This window comes from Oncorhynchus nerka, linkage group LG2 (genome assembly GCF_034236695.1).
Source record: "Oncorhynchus nerka isolate Pitt River linkage group LG2, Oner_Uvic_2.0, whole genome shotgun sequence".
Taxonomy (NCBI): domain Eukaryota; kingdom Metazoa; phylum Chordata; class Actinopteri; order Salmoniformes; family Salmonidae; genus Oncorhynchus; species Oncorhynchus nerka.
In genome coordinates this window covers 31,095,321-31,115,148 of record NC_088397.1, presented here as the reverse complement: position 1 = coordinate 31,115,148, position 19,828 = coordinate 31,095,321, and the positions used below count along the sequence as shown (strand labels likewise).

At 44.3% G+C, this 19,828-nt stretch overlaps 1 protein-coding gene across 1 annotated transcript in view; it reads right to left on the bottom strand.

Annotated features, from left to right (window-relative positions):
• Positions 1 to 19,828, bottom strand: part of LOC115134218 (intersectin-1-like) — a 71,172-nt gene that overhangs the window by 47,036 nt on the left and 4,308 nt on the right. The window contains 5 exon segments of the mRNA XM_065025856.1: positions 710 to 876; positions 1,182 to 1,245; positions 3,354 to 3,449; positions 4,011 to 4,078; positions 6,908 to 7,103. Of these exon segments, the coding sequence (XP_064881928.1) occupies positions 710 to 876; positions 1,182 to 1,245; positions 3,354 to 3,449; positions 4,011 to 4,038 (355 nt within the window). The 5' untranslated portion in view covers positions 4,039 to 4,078; positions 6,908 to 7,103.

Genomic DNA, 19,828 nt, shown 5'->3' with positions numbered 1-19,828 from the left:
AAAAAGTGTGCGCGAGCAAGGAGGCCTACAAACCTGACTCCGTTAAACCAGCTCTGTCAGGACGAATGGGCCAACATTCACTCTACTTCTTGTGGGAAGCTTGTGGAAGGCTACCCAAAACGTTTGACCCAAGTTAAACAATTTAAAGGCAATGCTACAAAACGAATTGAGTGTATGTAAACTTCTGACCCACTGGGAATGTGATCAAATAAATAAAAGCTGAAATAAATCATTCTCTCTACTATTATTCTGACATTTCACATTCTTAAAATAAAGTGGTGATGCTAACTGACCTAAGACAGGGAATTTTTTACTAGGATTAAATGTCAGGAATTGTGAAAAACTCAGTTTAAATGTATTTGGCTAAGGTGTATGTAAACTTCCGACTTCAACTGTATGAACATAGATGGTGCAGATGATATGGCAGAGTTGGCTTTGAGCACTCTAAAGTCCATTTAGTTAATGGTGGCCATGGGGACAGTAACATGGGTGTATCTCATAGCCTAGTGGCACACACTCCTAGTCTCTTGTACATCACCTGCATTGATCTGAAAGAACAAGTGGACAGGTCAAAGCAAAAATGTACTTTTTTTGGGGTTGCATCCACCACACTGCTTTTACCTATCCTGCTGTACAGATCAGTGCAGATGGAGAAAAGGAAGCCCCTTAAGACTATTGAGACGCACCCTGCCCCTGTCTAATCCCTTACCAAAGGGTGCGGTGGGTGGCGGGGGCAGGGTGAGGGGCGGCTGCTTCATGGAGGGGGGCAGAGAGGGGGGCAGGGGGTGACCCTGCAGCTTGAGCTTGATCAGCTTCATGGCGATGGAGAACTCGTGCATGTCCATCTTCCCATCATTGTTCATATCGGCCAGGGCCCTGAGAGAGGGAGCGAGAGCAAGAGAGGGAGAAAGTAAAGATTTGATTACATTATACTGATTATTATCATTGTTGTTCACAAGATGTCCGTGCGGATGTCGTGTCAATAAAGCAATTGAAGAGCGAGGGAGGGGTGAGAGAAAGATAAAAGGAGAGAAAGAAGGAATGAGTGAAACTGGAGTGGAAGACAGAGGGAGGAGAGCGACAAAAACCGGAGAAGGGCAAAGAGAGAGAGACAACAGTGGTTGACATTAGCAGCAGATTAAGTTAAGAATTGGAGAGATGGAGTGAGAGGAGACACTCACCATATCTGTGCCAGGATGGGAGGGGGCAGGCCTGACTGCAGGAAGAAATTCCTGGCCTGGTCACCTACGGACAATGAGAAGGGAAAATTACATTATAATACTGTCGAGTCTGTTGTACACCATTATGAATATATCTATTCAAACGCAGAGAGAAAAGGCCAGTTGGTTCCTCTTTCAAGGGGAATCATAGGGCAAATGATTTCAATTTGAACACAATCAGCAATTCTTGTTGCTGAAGTAGCAGAGTGAAACAAGCACTAAAAAAATTGTGTGAGGAGGTTCTGCAATGTGATGTTGAACATCAACACACCCAAGGCAATGGTATCAGATAATAATATGAGTGAGTGTGAGTGACTGAAATGTCCTTTCTGAAAGTGAGAAAAGTGGAGAATGACGTGGCTTGCTACGGTGTGGGCTGTAAGGAATTAAACACTTCTGAAAGTGAGAAAAGTGGAGAATGACGTGGCTTGCTACAGTGTGGGCTGTAAGGAATGAAACACTTCTGAAAGTGAGAAAAGTGGAGAATGACGTGGCTTGCTACGGTGTGGGCTGTAAGGAATGAAACACTTCTGAAAGTGAGAAAAGTGGAGAATGACGTGGCTTGCTACGGTGTGGGCTGTAAGGAATGAAACACCTCTGAAAGTGAGAAAAGTGGAGAATGACGTGGCTTGCTACGGTGTGGGCTGTAAGGAATGAAACACTTCTGAAAGTGAGAAAAGTGGAGAATGACGTGGCTTGCTACGGTGTGGGCTGTAAGGAATGAAACACTTCTGAAAGTGAGAAAAGTGGAGAATGACGTGGCTTGCTACGGTGTGGGCTGTAAGGAATGAAACACTTCTGAAAGTGAGAAAAGTGGAGAATGACGTGGCTTGCTACGGTGTGGGCTGTAAGGAATGAAACACTTCTGAAAGTGAGAAAAGTGGAGAATGACGTGGCTTGCTACGGTGTGGGCTGTAAGGAATGAAACACTTCTGAAAGTGAGAAAAGTGGAGAATGACGTGGCTTGCTACGGTGTGGGCTGTAAGGAATGAAACACCTCTGAAAGTGAGAAAAGTGGAGAATGACGTGGCTTGCTACGGTGTGGGCTGTAAGGAATGAAACACTTCTGAAAGTGAGAAAAGTGGAGAATGACGTGGCTTGCTACGGTGTGGGCTGTAAGGAATGAAACACTTCTGAAAGTGAGAAAAGTGGAGAATGACGTGGCTTGCTACGGTGTGGGCTGTAAGGAATGAAACACTTCTGAAAGTGAGAAAAGTGGAGAATGACGTGGCTTGCTACGGTGTGGGCTGTAAGGAATGAAACACTTCTGAAAGTGAGAAAAGTGGAGAATGACGTGGCTTGCTACGGTGTGGGCTGTAAGGAATGAAACACCTCTGAAAGTGAGAAAAGTGGAGAATGACGTGGCTTGCTACGGTGTGGGCTGTAAGGAATGAAACACTTCTGAAAGTGAGAAAAGTGGAGAATGACGTGGCTTGCTACGGTGTGGGCTGTAAGGAATGAAACACTTCTGAAAGTGAGAAAAGTGGAGAATGACGTGGCTTGCTGAGAAAAGTGGGTGTGGGCTGTAAGGAATGAAACACTTCTGAAAGTGAGAAAAGTGGAGAATGACGTGGCTTGCTACGGTGTGGGCTGTAAGGAATGAAACACTTCTGAAAGTGAGAAAAGTGGAGAATGACGTGGCTTGAAACTACTTCGGTGTGGGCTGTAAGGAATGAAACACCCCTGAAAGTGAGAAAAGTGGAGAATGACGTGGCTTGCTACGGTGTGGGCTGTAAGGAATGAAACACTTCTGAAAGTGAGAAAAGTGGAGAATGACGTGGCTTGCTACGGTGTGGGCTGTAAGGAATGAAACACTTCAAGGCCTGCCCTAGACTCCACCAGGCTTCATTCAATCAGATTTATTTATAAAGTCCTTTTTTACATCAGCCGATGTCAAAGTGCTGTACAGAAACCCATCCTAAAAACCCAAACAGCGAGCAATGCAGATAAAGAAGCACTAACCCTTCACCTTTGACCTGGTACTCTGTGTGTAATATAAGAGAAAGCCCTTATGAAGTGACCTTCTGCTATCTTCAAGCAACTTCTGCCTGACATGATGTACTGCAAAGACTGTCCTCCACCGCTCTTTCCCTTCGTTTGTCCATCCCCTCCCCGGCTGTGAGTAAAGCTAACCTGTGATGTAGCCAGCTGGTGAGGGGGCCAGGCTGACAAACTGCTGGTCATGTTTGGCTCGCTCGTCCAAAGAGATCACCCAGGCGTCCAGACCTCCTGAGAGAGAGAAAGATCAGTTGCAGCTCTCGCCTGGCCTGTGTGTGTGTGTGTGTGTGCGTGAGAGGGGGGTTAAGTCCACCATACACCATGGCTGTATCCTAAATGCTACCCCATTCCCTATATAGTGCGCTATGTTGGGCAGGGGTATACAACTCTTACTCTACGAGGTACGGCTCCTGCTGCTTTTCTGTTCTAACCTGATAACCAATTGCACCCACCTGGTGTCTGTCTAAATCAGTCCCTGATTAAAGGGGAACAGTGGAACTGGCTGAGGTGCAGAGTTGATGTTGAGGAATGTAGGGAAAAGGGTGGCATTAGGGATGCAGCCAATTGCGGTCCAAAAGGGCAGGCTTCCACCACCTGGGAGTAATAACTTGATAGTGGCCCTTCCTTCGTGCTGAAGTTACAGTATAACTCTCAATAACCCATGTGTAGAGGGAGATCAGGACACACACACCTGCATGCAGGCACGCAGCTGCGCGCACAGACATTTCTCTGACACACATGCACGCTTGTGACTCACACAGACGGTTGTCAATCTGGTTGGGTGGCACTCACCTCCAAAGGGCGTGGGAAACTGAGCCATTGTTCAGTGGGTCAGTCAACTGCAGCCTCGCTGCAAACACCTGAAAGACAGGAAGGTCCGGAACAGTCAACAGGTCCACAACTGTGTCTATATCCTCTCCTCCATCTCCCAAAGCAGCTTCATGTTCTATGCCTTTTTTCTATTCCTTTCCTCAGAGGGAGGCCAGGCCAGGCAACAAGTTGTTAACAGACAAGGTTAACATTTTGCAATAGAGACTTGTTTGGTAATAGGTTGATAGGCCTAAATGCATCACTTGTCTGTAAAGTACAGCGAGTCGGTCAGTGGTGTTGCACTGACAGACAAATGGTTGTCGTGGGGTGCATCCCAAAAGGCACCCTATTCCCTTTATAGTGCATTGCTTACTGGTCAGGTGGTGCATTATAAATGGAATAAGGTGCCATTTGAGACAACCATTATGTATGGGTGGATTGTCATCTGGTTAACAACACTGAATTCAAGGTTAGCAAAACTAAACCCTGCATGAGCATACCAGCTGTTCTGGACGAATATGTGATCACGCTCTCTGTAGCCGACGTGAGTAAGACTTTAAACAGGTAAACATTCACAAGGCCGCAGGGACAGACTGATTACCAGGATGCATACTCAGAGCATTTTCAACCTCTACCTGACCCAGTCTGTAATGTTTCAAGCAGACCCAAGAACGCAAAGGTAACCTGTCTAAATGACTAGCACCCCTTAGCAGTCACATCTGTAGCCAAGAAATTATTTGAAAGGCTGGTCATGGCTCACAACACCATCAACCCAGACACCGTGGACCAACTAATTCGCATACCACCCAACAGCTCTACAGATGACGCAATTGCTATTGCATTCCACACTGCCATTTCCCATCTGGACAAAAGGAACACCTACATGAGAATGCTGTTCATTGTCTACAGCTCCGCGTTCAACAACAGAGCTCTCCAAGCTCATCACGAAGCTATGGACTCTGGGATTAAACACCTCCCTCTGAACTGGACACTGGTAGGCCAGATCACCGACAACGATGATCACCGACGACGATGGCAGCAGGTAGCCGAGCTGTTAAGAGCGAAAAATCTGTAGATGTGATTATTTTATTTTACCTTTATTTAACTGGGCAAGTCAGTTAAGAACAAATTCTTATTTTCAATGACGGCCTAGGAACAGTGGGTTAACTACCTGTTCAGGGGCAGAACGACAGATTTGTACCTTGTCAGCTCGGAAGCATTTCACTGTTAGTGTACACCTGTTGTTAACGAAGCACGTGACAAATAACACTTTATTCGATTTTGATTAGGCAGAACTCTGGCCTTAAAATGGCCTAGCTACATCCTGGGGTGGCTGTCACAAGAGGGGAAGAAGGGGGACAGAAGGGCCCTCTTCATGTTTTTATAAAGTGGATGAATGAGATTTTATTTATTTAACTAGGCAAGTCAGTTAAGAACAAATTCTTATTTACAATGACGGCCTAACGACGCTGGACCAATTGTGCGCCGCCCTCTGGGACTCGCAATCATGTCCGGTTGTGATACAGCCTGGAATCGAACCAGGGTATGTAGTGCCTTAGATACAAAGATGGGGGGAAGATAGCGGGAGAGGGAACGGAAGAGAGGCAATGTTATCTCCCAGCTGTGTAAACGTCATGGTGAGGAAAGGACAGCCATAGCCGGAGTATCAGTAAAACAAAGACATGGGGGAAGGGAGCAGCACACAGACACAACCCCCCCCAAGGTATTTTAATCAGAGCCAGACCACTCCTCCCGTACAGCCCTCACAGTGGGAGCCCCAAGCAGGCTGAAACATTTCAATGACAAGGAGACACAGGCACTGTATTCTTCTCTCTGTTCATAAAAAAAATAAGTAATATCCCATGACATGTACATACTAGGCAGTGTCTGTTTGGTAAAAAAAAAAAAAAAAAAAAAGAAGCTTGTTCATGTGCGTTAATTATGGGAGTAGTGACTGTTTCCGGAGCTTTGAGAGGTTCTGTTTCGTAAGAGCAAAGCCAGGCCAGCAGTGCACTGACGCTGCTACCAGCTTCGCTCTCTGTCCTCCAGGCAGAAAGAGCAGAGAAAAGGCAGAGCAGATTACCATGCTGTTCCACAGTGATTCATCATCCTACACTTCATTCACGTCGCCCTCGAAAGGCACACAAGAGCCTCGTCACACATTCTGAGCTAGCCTCACACTTACTGACTCACAGACGCCTCGCACATACCAAGCGGGGCAAGGCTGTTTTGTCCCTCTGACCTAGTTTCTCCCTCAAACTTTTCTGATTGTCTTTGGTGGTGATGAGTGTTTCCCTGTGACCCAAGGTCTTGAACAGGACAGTTCAGAGAGAGAGAAACATAGGCTAGGCTGCAAGGTGGATTTATCTACATAATCTGGTCACTTGGCAAGCTCCTGTTGTGGTGGAACGCCCCTTATAAGACAGACAGGCTAGACGCCTAGGGCTGGGGCTAGTGCACCACCGCACATGATGTCATAGCAGAGGTATGCAGTCTGAGGGAGGGCATAGCCCAATGCAGGGTCAGAAGTGACAGAGAGCAAACAGACTGACAGACACACCTGGCACACAGGTGAAGGAGAGAATTGTTCTTAAATCAACCGGATTTGAAGCCTATTCCGCAGACGAAAAGGCCAGGCCAAAATAATGTATTTTTGAAGGACATCACATGGAGTTGGATTTGGTATTTTATTTAACAGATTAAATACAATTACATAAAAAAGGAGGCTTACGATTTTGGAAGGCCAATCACTACATACACTCATGTTACATACACCCCTGTTCCACCCTTCAAGGGCAGATATTAATGCAGTAACACTAACTAGTGTTAGCACATACAGCCGGGAAGAACTATTGGATATCAGAGTGACGTCAACTTACCAACACTACGACCAGGAATACAACTTTCCCGAAGCGGATCCTTTGTCCGAACCACCCAGGGCATCTGAACTGATTCCAGAGGATGACCCAAAACAAGGTCGCTGCAGAAGAGGTAGACGGAGCGGCCTTCAGGTCAGACTTCGGAGGTGCGCACACCACCCACCGCTTCCGAGTTTATTACTCGCTAACGTCCAGTCTAGACAACAAGGTAGACGAAATTAGGGCAAGGTTTGCTTTCCAGAGAAACTTTAGGGATTGTAACATACTCTGTTTCACGGAAACATAGAACTCCCGGGATATGTCGGTACAGCCACCGGGATCCTTTGTGCGTCGTGCCTACAGAAATAAACATCTCTCCAGGAAGAAGAAGGGCAGGAGTGTGTTTCATGATGAACGACTCATGGTGTAATTGTAACAACATACAGGAACGCAAGTCCTTTTGTTCACCTGACCTAGAATTCCTCACAATTAAATGCAGACCGTATTATCTCCCCAGAGAATTCTCGTCGGTTATTGTCACAGCCGTGTATATCCCCCTCCAAAAGAACTTCATTGGACTTTATGCAAACTGGAAACCATATATCCTGAGGCTGCATTTATTGTAGATGGGGATTTTAACAAAGTACATTTGAGAACAAGGCTACCTAAATTGTATCAGCATATTTATTGTAGTACTTGCCCTGGCAGAACTCTGGATCACTGCAACTCTATCTTCCGTGATGCAAACATCACCCCTGCCCTCCCTTTGGCAAATCTGACCACGAATCCATTTTGCTCCTCCCTTTCTATAGGCAGAAACTCAAACAGGATGTACCCGTGACAAGGTCTATTTACCGCTGGTCTGACCAATCGGAATCCACACTTCAGGATTGTTTTGATCACCCGGACATGTTCCGGGTAGCCTCAGAGAATAATATTGATTTATGCACTGATTCGGTGAGTGAGTTTATAAGTAATAGGAGATGCATAGGAGATGTTGTACCTACTGTTGTACCTACTGTGACTATTAATTCCTACCCTAACCAGAAACTGTGAATAGATGGCGGCATTCGCGCAAAACTGAGAGCGAACCACCGCATTTAACCATGGAAAGTTGACTGGGAATATGGCCGTATACAAACAGTGTAGTTATTCCCGCAGCAAGGTAATAAAACAAGGGAAATGTAAGTATAGAGACAAAGTGAAGTTGCAATTTAAAGGCGCAGACATGAGATGTACGTGGCAGGGTCTACAGACAATTACAGACTACAAAAGAAAAACCAGCCACGTCACGGACACCTACATCGACCCCACCTGGACAAGAGGAATACCTATATGTTCATTGACTACAGGTCAGCATTCAACACCATAGTACCCTCCAAGCTCATCAATAAGCTTGAGGCCCTGGGTCTTAAACTCGCCCTGTGCAATTGGGTCCTGGACTTCCTGATGGGCCGCCCCCAGGTGGTGAAGGTAGGAAACAACATCTCCACTTCACTGATCCTCAACACTGGGGCCCCACACGGGTGCATGCTCAGCCCCCTCCTGTACTTCCTGTTCACCCATGACTACATGATCATGCACGCCTCCAACTCAATCATCAAGTTTGCAGATGACACAACAGAAGTAGGCTTGATTACCAACAAAGACGAGACAGCCTATAGGGAGGAGGTGGGGGCCCTGGGAGTGTGGTGCCAGGAAACACCTCTTACTCAACATCAACAAAACAAAGGAGATGATTGTGGACTTCAGGAAACAGCAAATTACCTTCAGAAGTCACATAATTAGTTAAATAAAGTCCACCTGTGTGCAATCGAAGTGTCACATGATCTGTCATATGATCTCAGTAATATATATATATATATATATATATATATATATATATATATATATATACACACACACACTGCTCAAAAAAATAAAGGGAACACTTAAACAACACAATGTAACTCCAAGTCAATCACACTTCTGTGAAATCAAACTGTCCACTTAGGAAGCAACACTGATTGACAATAATTTTGTGCAAATGGAATAGACAACAGGAAATTATAGGCAATTAGCAAGACACCCCCAATAAAGGAGTGGTTCTGCAGGTGGTGACCACAGACCACTTCTCAGTTCCTACACTTCCTTGCTGATGTTTTGGTCACTTTCGAATGCTGGCGGTGCTTTCACTCTAGTGGTAGCATGAGACGGAGTCTACAACCCACACAAGTGGCTCAGGTAGTGCAGCTCATCCAGGATGGGACATCAATGCGAGCTGTGGCAAGAAGGTTTGCTGTGTCTGTCAGCGTAGTGTCCAGAGCATGGAGGCGCTATCAGGAGACAGGCCAGTACATCAGGAGACGTGGAGGAGGCCGTAGGAGGGCAACAACCCAGCAGCAGGACCGCTACCTCCGCCTTTGTGCAAGGAGGAGCAGGAGGAGCACTGCCAGAGCCCTGCAAAATGACCTCCAGCAGGCCACAAATGTGCATGTGTCTGCTCAAACGGTCAGAAACAGACTCCATGAAGGTGGTATGAGGGCCCGACGTCCACAGGTGGGGGTTGAGCTTACAGCCCAACACCGTGCAGGACGTTTGGCATTTGCCAGAGAACACCAAGATTGGAAAATTCACCACTGGCGCCCTGTGCTCTTCACAGATGAAAGCAGGTTCAATACACAGAGCACGTGACAGAGTCTGGAGACGCTGTGGAAAACGTTCTGCTGCCTGCAACATCCTCCAGCATGACCGGTTTGGCGGTGGGTCAGTCATGGTGTGGGGTGGCATTTCTTTGGGGGGCCGCACAGCCCTCCATGTGCTCGCCAGAGGTATCCTGACTGCCGTTAGGTACCGAGATGAGATCCTCAGACCCCTTGTGAGACCATATGCTGGTGCGGTTGGCCCTGGGTTCCTCCTAATGCTAGACCTCATGTGGCTGGAGTGTGTCAGCAGTTCCTGCAAGAGGAAGGCATTAATGCTATGGACTGGCCCGCCCGTTCCCCAGACCTGAATCCAATTGAGCACATCTGGGACATCATGTCTCGCTCCATCCACCAACGCCACGTTACACCAGACTGTCCAGGAGTTGGCGGATGCTTTAGTCCAGGTCTGGGAGGAGATCCCTCAGGAGACCCAAGCGTTGTAGGGAGGTCATACAGGCACGTGGAGGCCACACACACTACTGAGCCTCATTTTGATTTGTTTTAAGGACATTACATCAAGTTGGATCAGCCTGTAGTGTGGTTTTCCACTTTAATTTTAAGCGTGACTCTAAATCCAGACCTCCATGGGTTGATACATTTGATTTCCATTGATAATTTTTGTGTGAGCACATTCAACTATGTAAAGAAAAAAGTATTTAATAAGAATATTTCATTCATTCAGATCTAGGATGTGTAATTTTAGTGTCCCCTTTATTTTTTTGAGCAGTATATATATATATATATATTCCACACACACACATCTCTATATCTTAAACTTTGAATATCCCACAGAGCACCATTAAATCCATTGTTAATTTTTATTTGTTTAAATATGGCACCACAACAAACCTGCCAAGAGAGGGCCACCCATCAAAACTCAGGGAACAGGCAAGGAGGGCATTAATCAGAGGCAACAAAGAGACCAAAGATAACCCTGAAAGAGCTGCAAAGCTCCACAGCAGAGACTGGAATATCTGTCCATAGGACAACTTTAAGCCGTACACTCCACAGAGCTGGGCTTTACGGAAGAGTGAGATGAGACTAAAATTGAGCTTTTTGGGACACCAAGAAAAAATAACTATGTCTTGCACAAACCCAACACCTCTCATCACCCCGAGAACACCATCCACAGTGAAGCAGGGTGGGGAAAGCATCATACTGTGGGGATGTTTTTAATCGGCATGGAATGTGAAACTGGTCAGAATTGAAGGAATGATGATGGGCGCTAAATACAGGGAAATTCTTGAGGAAAACTTGTTTCAGTCTTCCATAGATTTGAGACTGGGACGGAGGTTCACCTTCCAGCAGGGCAATGACCCTAAGCATACTGCTAAAGCAAAACTCGAGTGGTTTAAGGGGAAACATTTAAATGTCTTGGAATGGCCTATTCAAAGCCCAGGCCTCAATCCAATTGAGAATCTGATGTATGACATAAAGATTGCTGTACACCAGCGGAACCCATCCAACTTGAAGGAGCTGGAGCAGTTTTGCCTTGAAGGATGGGCAGTGGCTAGATGTGCCAAGCTTATAGAGACATACCCCAAGAGACTTGCAGCTGTAATTGCTGCAAAAGGTGGCTCTACAAAGTATTGACTTTGGGGGAGGGGAATAGTTATGCACACTGAAGTTCAGGTTTGTATTATTTCATGTTTGTTTCACAATAAAAAAACATTTTGCATCTTCAAAGTGCTAGGCATGTTGTGTAAATCAAATGATACAACCCCCCTAAAAAAGATATATTTTAATTCCAGGTTGTAAGGCATCAAAATATGAAAAATGCCAAGTGGGGTAAATACTTTCGCAAGCCACTGTACATACTGTATTTTATACCATCTATTGCATCTTGCCTATGCCGCTCCGTCATTGTTCATGAATATATTTATATGTATATATGATTCCTTGACTTAGATTTGTGTGTATTAGGTAGCTGTTGTCGAATTGTTAGATTACCCGTTAGACATTGCAGCACTGTCGGAATTAGAAGCACAAGCATTTCGCTACACTCACAATAACATCTGCTAACCATGTGTATGTGACCAATAAAATTTGATTTGATGGAAGAAGTGGTGAGTCATTACTTTGGTCATGACTGAGTCCTACTTCTCCTCAGAGTCTAAGGCTCAGACACCAACTACCTCTCTCCTCTCCAGTGTTCTCCTCGCTCAGTAGTTTTATGGCCTGCAGTATAAAACTTCTCTCCCTCAGCCCCACTGTGGGACTCGAAGTGTCCCGCTATTACATGCACCACTTCCCTCTTTTTAAGAGGCCCAACACAGGAAGCGGGTATTGTTTGGCCCTGTATACTGCAGTGTAGTGTTGTCACGATACCCACATTTTACAAACGATACGATACCAGGCCTAGTATCGCGATACCACGGTGGGGAAAATAATTCTGTCGCCAAGCATCCTGTTTGCCTTGTCCTGGACGCACACTTGTTCACGTTTTCTAACCGTTCTCCAAAAATCTGTCACTGAAATGTGAACACATTGAATTTCACTTCACTGTTCAGTGTCCAATGGAATTCTGCATAGAATGGCTGTTTTGCACATATTTGCAAAGGCCTACCTGTGATTTGGCTGGAGGAATGGGAGGAAGGAATATACGTGCATAATGATCTGCATTATCATTGTGCCAATAAAGGGAAAAACACTGCATGAAACTCTCTTTAGTTAACACACAAACTCTCCCTCCCTTCCTCACTCTGTCTCCCTTACACACACACACACCTGTCCCACAAACACCAAACCATTTATTAAGGAGCACCAGAAAGAAACAGGATTTTTGTTTAGGCCTATATGAATGCTACCATTGAAACACATCTCATGAGTAGCAGACACTTTTCCTTTCTTGCTGTGCCAATCAAATTTGCATAAACCTACTGTCAAGTTACCAGCTTGTTAGCGATCAAGGTAACATGACTGAACAACCAATAATTAGTGACTCGGGATTAGTTTAAAATGGCCCGCTTGTGAAATTATATAAAAAGTGTGTGATTCACAATATGGGAAAAGAAGGTATCGGTAATATGGGTAAAAAATGTTTTTGACCATTTAGGCTACAGACACGCCGTTTTCTTTACTGTAAAGATTCAAGCTTGCCTGTCACAAAGCAGGTGCTCCATTTTCCATCTCTGCCACTCAGAGGCTACATGACAGAACTTGCAAAGTCTACTCAGACTGGTCTGTGCTCTTGGTTATAACAGATGAAATTATACAACGTATCAACATTGCTTGCTTTACGCACTGCTCCAATTTAACAAAATGTACAAATCTAATAACAGAAGACTCATCAGGATCTGCATCTCGGCTAAATTCGATTTAAAAAAGAAGACTGACAGCGGGCGGAGAAAAGCAGGTGATTGAGGGTTGGTAGGGGACACTGCTGGCTGATTACAGCTGTCACGTGAGCATAGCAGGAAAGTGAAGTGGATATTACTGGACCTGTGCACACAAAAGACTAGTGGCTTTAAACTTAGCTGAATTTATGAACTAAACTGACTTTATAAACATTTTAAAAAGACGCTAGCAGGTTCTTTAGATTTATAGAGCTGAAACAGTTGGTGGTATCAAACGAAACAGTGCCAAGGCATTCTAAAATGTTGGTATCATGTTTTGGTACTGTGATATTACCGTGCAACTCCACGGCAGTGTCACTCACAGCTCAGGGGGCAGGACAGGACAACAGTGCAGAACAACATCCTGCCTGCTCATAGGACAACATGGTTACACTCTCTGCACATTTCCACTGCTCAAACTAATATAGAGGCCAAAGGGAAAGAACAGTGAGTGTGAAAATAGTGTCCTCTACCCGTCTTGTTTGTAAATTGTCAATGCTCCCTGACTGTCTAGCTTTCATTTAGATTATTTTTTGCGAGCTGGACCCAGTTAAGAAACTGTATGAATGTAGATCCACTATCATTTCAACACAGTTTCTATTGGGTCGAGTCATTTTTTGTTGTTCTTGCTGCAGTTTGACGCGACTGTGTTAGCCGTAGTTGGCTAGCTAGCAAGCAAGGGATAAGAGTGTTGCCAGCCAGCATGGAAACGGAACATTTAGAACAAACGACTGGGTTGTGTCCATAGATATAGAACAAAAATACTTCACGATTGCGTCTGGCAACATAACTGATGGCTTGGCTAGAAACAGATGTGTTGGGACTAGGCCTATATTTTCATTGATGGATGAAATAGTAGCATATGAACACATTTATCAAAAATAACATTTTTATTTCATTTGTAACCCATTGTAGAAAAGCCATTGTACACTGAAGGTTGTGCAAAACTACCTTTTTAGCACGGCTGTGCTGCAGTCATAGGTCCGAGGTGGAGCAGAGCACTGTAGATCAGCACATCCCTGCTAAAAAAAGTAGTTTTGCACAACCTTGTGTGTACAATTGCTTTATTCAATGTATTTTTACTCATCTACCAATAGGTCCCCTTTGTGAGTTATTGGAAAACCTCCTTGGTCTTTGTGGAACTTACAGATAATTGTATGTGTAGGGTACAGAAATGAGGTAAACAGTATTATTGCAGAGTGAGTCCATGCAACTTATGAAACTTGTTGAGCGAAGTTTTACTCGTGAACTTATTTAGGATTGCCATAAATAAAAGGGGTTGAATACTTATTGACTTGAGACATTTCAGCTTTTCATTTTTAATTAATTTGTAAAAATCTCAATAAACATCATTCCACTGACATTGTGTGTAGTAGGCCAGTGACCCAAAAATTTGGTAGCACAACAAAATGTGGAAAAAGTCAGGGGGTGTGAATACTTCCTGAAGGCACTGTATGTATGCATAAATGATTAGTAACTAATGCTTTAGGGTGACATGGGGCCAAGGCCCTCTCATTGAGCCCGCCATAGCAGATGTGTGTCCACTAAGCCCTGAGTACACTAAGTCAGGCTTATGGCTGTTTTCTCTGTGTCTGAGCTGACCATGTTAACTCCAGGGGAGGTTGAATATATCCCTGATACACAACAACCAACCAGACAAAGCAATAATACATCCTGGGCATTACTCTTTGGGCTAATTCTTCCATCGTCATTAAGTGGATGAGGGAATTATGACGATGAACTGGAAGTCGATGTGTTTTTGTTCTCTCTCCGTCTTAATTGGGGCATGGGGTGATGGGACAGTGTGAGGGGTAATAATAGCCCCCCCACTTCACCCTCACTAGCAACGCCTAGACACCCACTCCGGTGTGAAAGTCCTGTGCCACTACCGTTATGACATTCCTGTATTGTTGACGTCCAAAGCAGTGACACACTGGAGGACAAAAGTGGCTATGACAAGTTGGAGGGACTGTCATCCTAGTAGGGCTAGGGCCTAAAAATGGTCAAAGACTCCAGCCACCCAAGGCAGAGACTGTTCTATCTGCTACCGCACGGCAAGCGGTACCGGAGCGCCAAGCCTTGGAACAAAGCTTCTACCCCAAAAGACATAAGTTAATCAAATGGCTAACTGGACTATTTGCAGTGGCAACCTTATTTTATTCTCATCTATTATAGGTTTTTGCACTGACTCTCTTGCACAGGATCCATGTACACTCACTGGACTGACCACATTCCCACATATACTAAACTGGACACAAACACGCATATTGACTCCACACACATACAGTGGCAAGAAAAAGTATGTGAACCCTTTAGAAAAATCTGGATTTCTGCATAAATTTGTCATAAAATTTGATCTGATCTTCATCTAGGTCGGAACAATAGACAAACACAGTCTGCTTAAACTAATAATGCACAAACAATTATACATTTTCATGTCTTCATTGAACATGCAGTGTAAACATGTAGGGTGGGAAAAGTACGTGAACCCTTGGATTTAATAACTGGTTGACCATCCTTTGGCAGCAATAACCTCAACCAAATGTTTTCTGTAATTGCCGATCAGACCTGCACAATAGTCAGGAGGAATTTTGGACCATTCATCTTTACCAAACTGCTTCAGTTCAGCAATATTCTTGGGATGTCTGGTGTGAACTGCTCTCTTGAGGTCATGCCACAGCATCTCAAATGGGGTTGAGGTCAGGACTGACTGGGCCATTCCAGAAGGGGTATTTTCAAATCAAATCAAATTTATTTATATAGCCCTTCGTACATCAGCTGATATCTCAAAGTGCTGTACAGAAACCCAGCCTAAAACCCCAAACAGCAAGCAATGCAGGTGTAGAAGCACCTGCATTTCTTCTGTTGACTTCTGTGTTTTAGGTCGTTGTCCTATTTTATCACTCAACTTCTGTTGAGCTTCAATTGGCGGACAGATAGCCTTACATTCTCCTGCAAAATGTCTTGATAAACTTGGGAATTAATTTTGCCGCCAATGATAAGCTGTCCAGGCCCTGAGGCAGCAAAGCAGCCCAAACCATGATGCTCCCTCTACCATACTTTACAGCTGGGATGGTTTTGATGTTGGGGTGCTGTCTTTTTTTTGTTTTTTTGTTTTTTGGACAGCAGTGGCTTCTTCCGTGGTGTCTTCCCATGAACACCATTCTTGTTTTACCTATCGTAGATTTGTCAACAGAGATGTTAGCATGTTCCAGAGATTTCTGTAAGTCTTTAGCTGACACTCTAGGATTCTTCTTAACCTCACTGAGCATTCTGCACTGTGCTCTTGCAGTCATCTTTGCAGGACGGCCACTCCTAGGGAGAGTAGCAACAGTGCTGAACTTTCTCCATTTATAGACAATTTGTATGTTGTCATTCAGAGCCACGTTTAGTTGTTTTCCAAGCTACAGCACACAATATTTTACATACAGCAGGTTTTTAAATGACCAAATAGGTGGCCTGCTTCGTGTTTTCAGTTTTGCCATGGAAAAAACATTGCGAGTCACAACCCTACTAGTTAAGGTGAACAGCATCAATTGGGGCTGACTAATGGCACAGGAGTATTTTTTCTGGATCAAAAAGGGCCGTAGTTGGTGGGCGTGGCAGGGGACATGGCAATGCCAAATCGTAGTGCCTGGCCGGTTCCCCTCTTTCCACTGGGATTCTCTGCCTCTAACCCTATTACAGGGGCTGAGTCACTGGCTTACTGGGGCTCTCTCATGCCGTCCCTGGAGGGGGTGCGTCACCTGAGTGGGTTGATTCACTGTTGTGGTCATCCTGTCTGGGTTGGCGCCCCCCCCCTTGGGTTGTGCCGTGGCGGAGATCTTTGTGGGCTATACTCAGCCTTGTCTCAGGATGGTAAGTTGGTGGTTGAAGATATCCCTCTAGTGGTGTGGGGGCTGTGCTTTGGCAAAGTGGGTGGGGTTATATCCTTCCTGTTTGGCCCTGTCCGGGGGTGTCCTCGGATGGGGCCACAGTGTCTCCTGACCCCTCCTGTCTCAGCCTCCAGTATTTATGCTGCAGTAGTTTATGTGTTGGGGGGCTAGGGTCAGTTTGTTATATCTGGAGTACTTCTCCTGTCCTATTCGGTGTCCTGTGTGAATCTAAGTGTGCGTTCTCTAATTCTCTCCTTCTTTCTCTCTCTCGGAGGACCTGAGCCCTAGGACCATGCCCCAGGACTACCTGACATGATGACTCCTTGCTGTCCCCAGTCCACCTGGCCATGCTGCTGCTCCAGTTTCAACTGACCTGAGCCCTAGGACAATGTCCCAGGACTACCTGACATGATGACTCCTTGCTGTCCCCAGTCCACCTGGCCATGCTGCTGCTCCAGTTTCAACTGTTCTACCTTACTATTATTCGACCATGCTGGTCATTTATGAACATTTGAACATCTTGGCCATGTTCTGTTATAATCTCCACCCGGCACAGCCAAAAGAGGACTGGCCACCCCACATATGCTCTCTCTAATTCTCTCTTTCTTTCTCTCTCTCTGAGGACCTGAGCCCTAGGACCGTGCCCCAGGACTACATGACATGATGACTCCTTGCTGTCCCCAGTCCACCTGACTGTGCTGCTGCTCCAGTTTCAACTGTTCTGCCTTATTATTATTTGACCATGCTGGTCATTTATGAACATTTGAACATCTTGGCCATGTTCTGTTATAATCTCCACCCGGCACAGCCAGAAGAGGACTGGCCACCCCACATAGCCTGGTTCCTCTCTAGGTTCCTTCCTAGGTTTTGGCCTTTCTAGGGAGTTTTTCCTAGCCACCGTGCTTTTACACCTGCATTGCTTGCTGTTTGGGGTTTTAGGCTGGGTTTCTGTACAGCACTTTGAGATATCAGCTGATGTACGAAGGGCTATATAAATAAATTTGATGAAGAGAGTTTAAAACACCTTTTATTGAACTGCTACAGAACTTAAGAAATATGGTAAATGATGTATGCATAAATTGCAAGACAGTCTCACTGTGTTTTTGATACTCACATGGATGACAATACTAAAGATATATGGTGGACAATATTATGCATTGGGAACAATAAGATCTGGAAGACAAAATGTATTATGACTTTTTGTCCATTTAAACATTTTTGTTTTAAATTAATCAAATGGGAATTTTTTTTTTTATTTGAATGCTGGACTCCAAAGAACTAGTTGACCTACAAAAACTTCCATGGACACTATTAAATATGTAAATCATGTAGCATAATAATGAACCCATTTATTGATGTGAAAACACATTTGTAATCACATCTATTATTTATAAAATAGGAAAAAAAATACTTTCATAAAGATGATTTTACACGCAAAAAAAGTTATGAGCGCTGTCGGCACGGTTGAAATTTAGAAAACCATAGAGGCCCCCCATCTTTTCTTGAGCAATTTTAGCATTTAAGACAATTTCTTGCAGTTCAATTAATTTTTCCATGGAGCCAGGATACAATTTTGCAGTTTTAACATACATTTTCCTGCAATTCTACACATTTAGCCATGGACCTGAGAGAAAATGTTGCAGTTTTTAAAGATAATCTCCTGCAAATGTATGCATTATGCCATGGCTAATGCTGCGTTCTTGTGCTCAAACTTAACCGGGACCTCCTACTCCTCTTTCTATTCTGGTTAGAACCAGTTTGCACTGTTCTGTGAAGGGAGTAGAACACAGCATTGTACGCAATATTCCGTTTTTTTGGCAATTTCTCACATGGAATAGCCTTAATTTCTCAGAACAAGAAGAGACTGACGAGTTTCAGAAGAAAGTTATTTGTTTCTGGCCATTTTGAGCCTGTAATCGAACCCACAAATGCTGATGCTCCAGACACTCAACTAGTGTCTGATTTTTCCTGCACTCAAACTTTTTTTTACAGACTTAAACATCCAAGGGTTACATCAGAAGAATCCCTGCACAGGTGGGGTGGTTATTTAAGTAATCAAGTGACTTATATAGGTGTCCTTGAGGTGCTCAGTAGAATACTAATAGTGGCAAAAAAAGCATTGTGAGAAAAAGCAATCAAAACTAGAGATCGACCGATTATAATTTTTCAACGCCGATACCGATTATTGGAGGACACAAAAAACTATACCTATTTTAAATCGGCCGATTTTTCTTTCTTTCTAATAATGACAATTACAACAATACTGAGTGAACACTTATTTTAACTTATTGTTGATGTATTATATTATCAACTTAGCCTCATAAATAATGAAACATGTTCAAATTGGTTTAAATAATGCAAAAACCAAGTGATAGAGAAGAAAGTAAAAGTGCAATGTGTGCCATGTAAAAAAGCTAACGTTTAAGTTCCTTGCTCAGAACATGAGAACATATGAAAGCTGGTGGTTCCTTTTAACATGAGTCTTCAATATTCCCAGGTTTTAAGTTGTAGTTATTATAGGAATTATAGGACTATTTCTCTGTACGATTTGTATTTCATATACTTTGACTATTGGATGTTCTTATAGGCACTTTAGTATTGCAAGTGTTACAGTATAGCTTCTGTCCCGATAAACGAGTAGTATCATCAAACCATGTGTAGTTAACTAGTGATTATGTTAAGATTGATTGTAAGATAAGTTTAATGCTAGCTAGCAACTTACCTTGGCTTCTTGCTGCCCTCGCGTAACAGGTAGTCTGCCTGCCATGCAGGCTCCTCGTGGAGTGCAATGTAAGGCTTGGAGTTTGCCAAAAGGCACCTAAAGGACTCTCAGACCATGAGAAACAAGATTCTCTGGTCTGATGAAAACAAGATGTGGCGTTTGGCATTCAGGCCAAAGCATTCAGTCTGGAGGAAACCTGGCACCATCCCTACGGTGAAGAATGGTGGTGGCAGCATCATGTTGTGGAGAGGTTTTTCAGTGGTAAGGACTGGGAGACAAGTCAGGCTCAAGGGAAAGATGAACGGAGCAAAGTACAGAGAGATGCT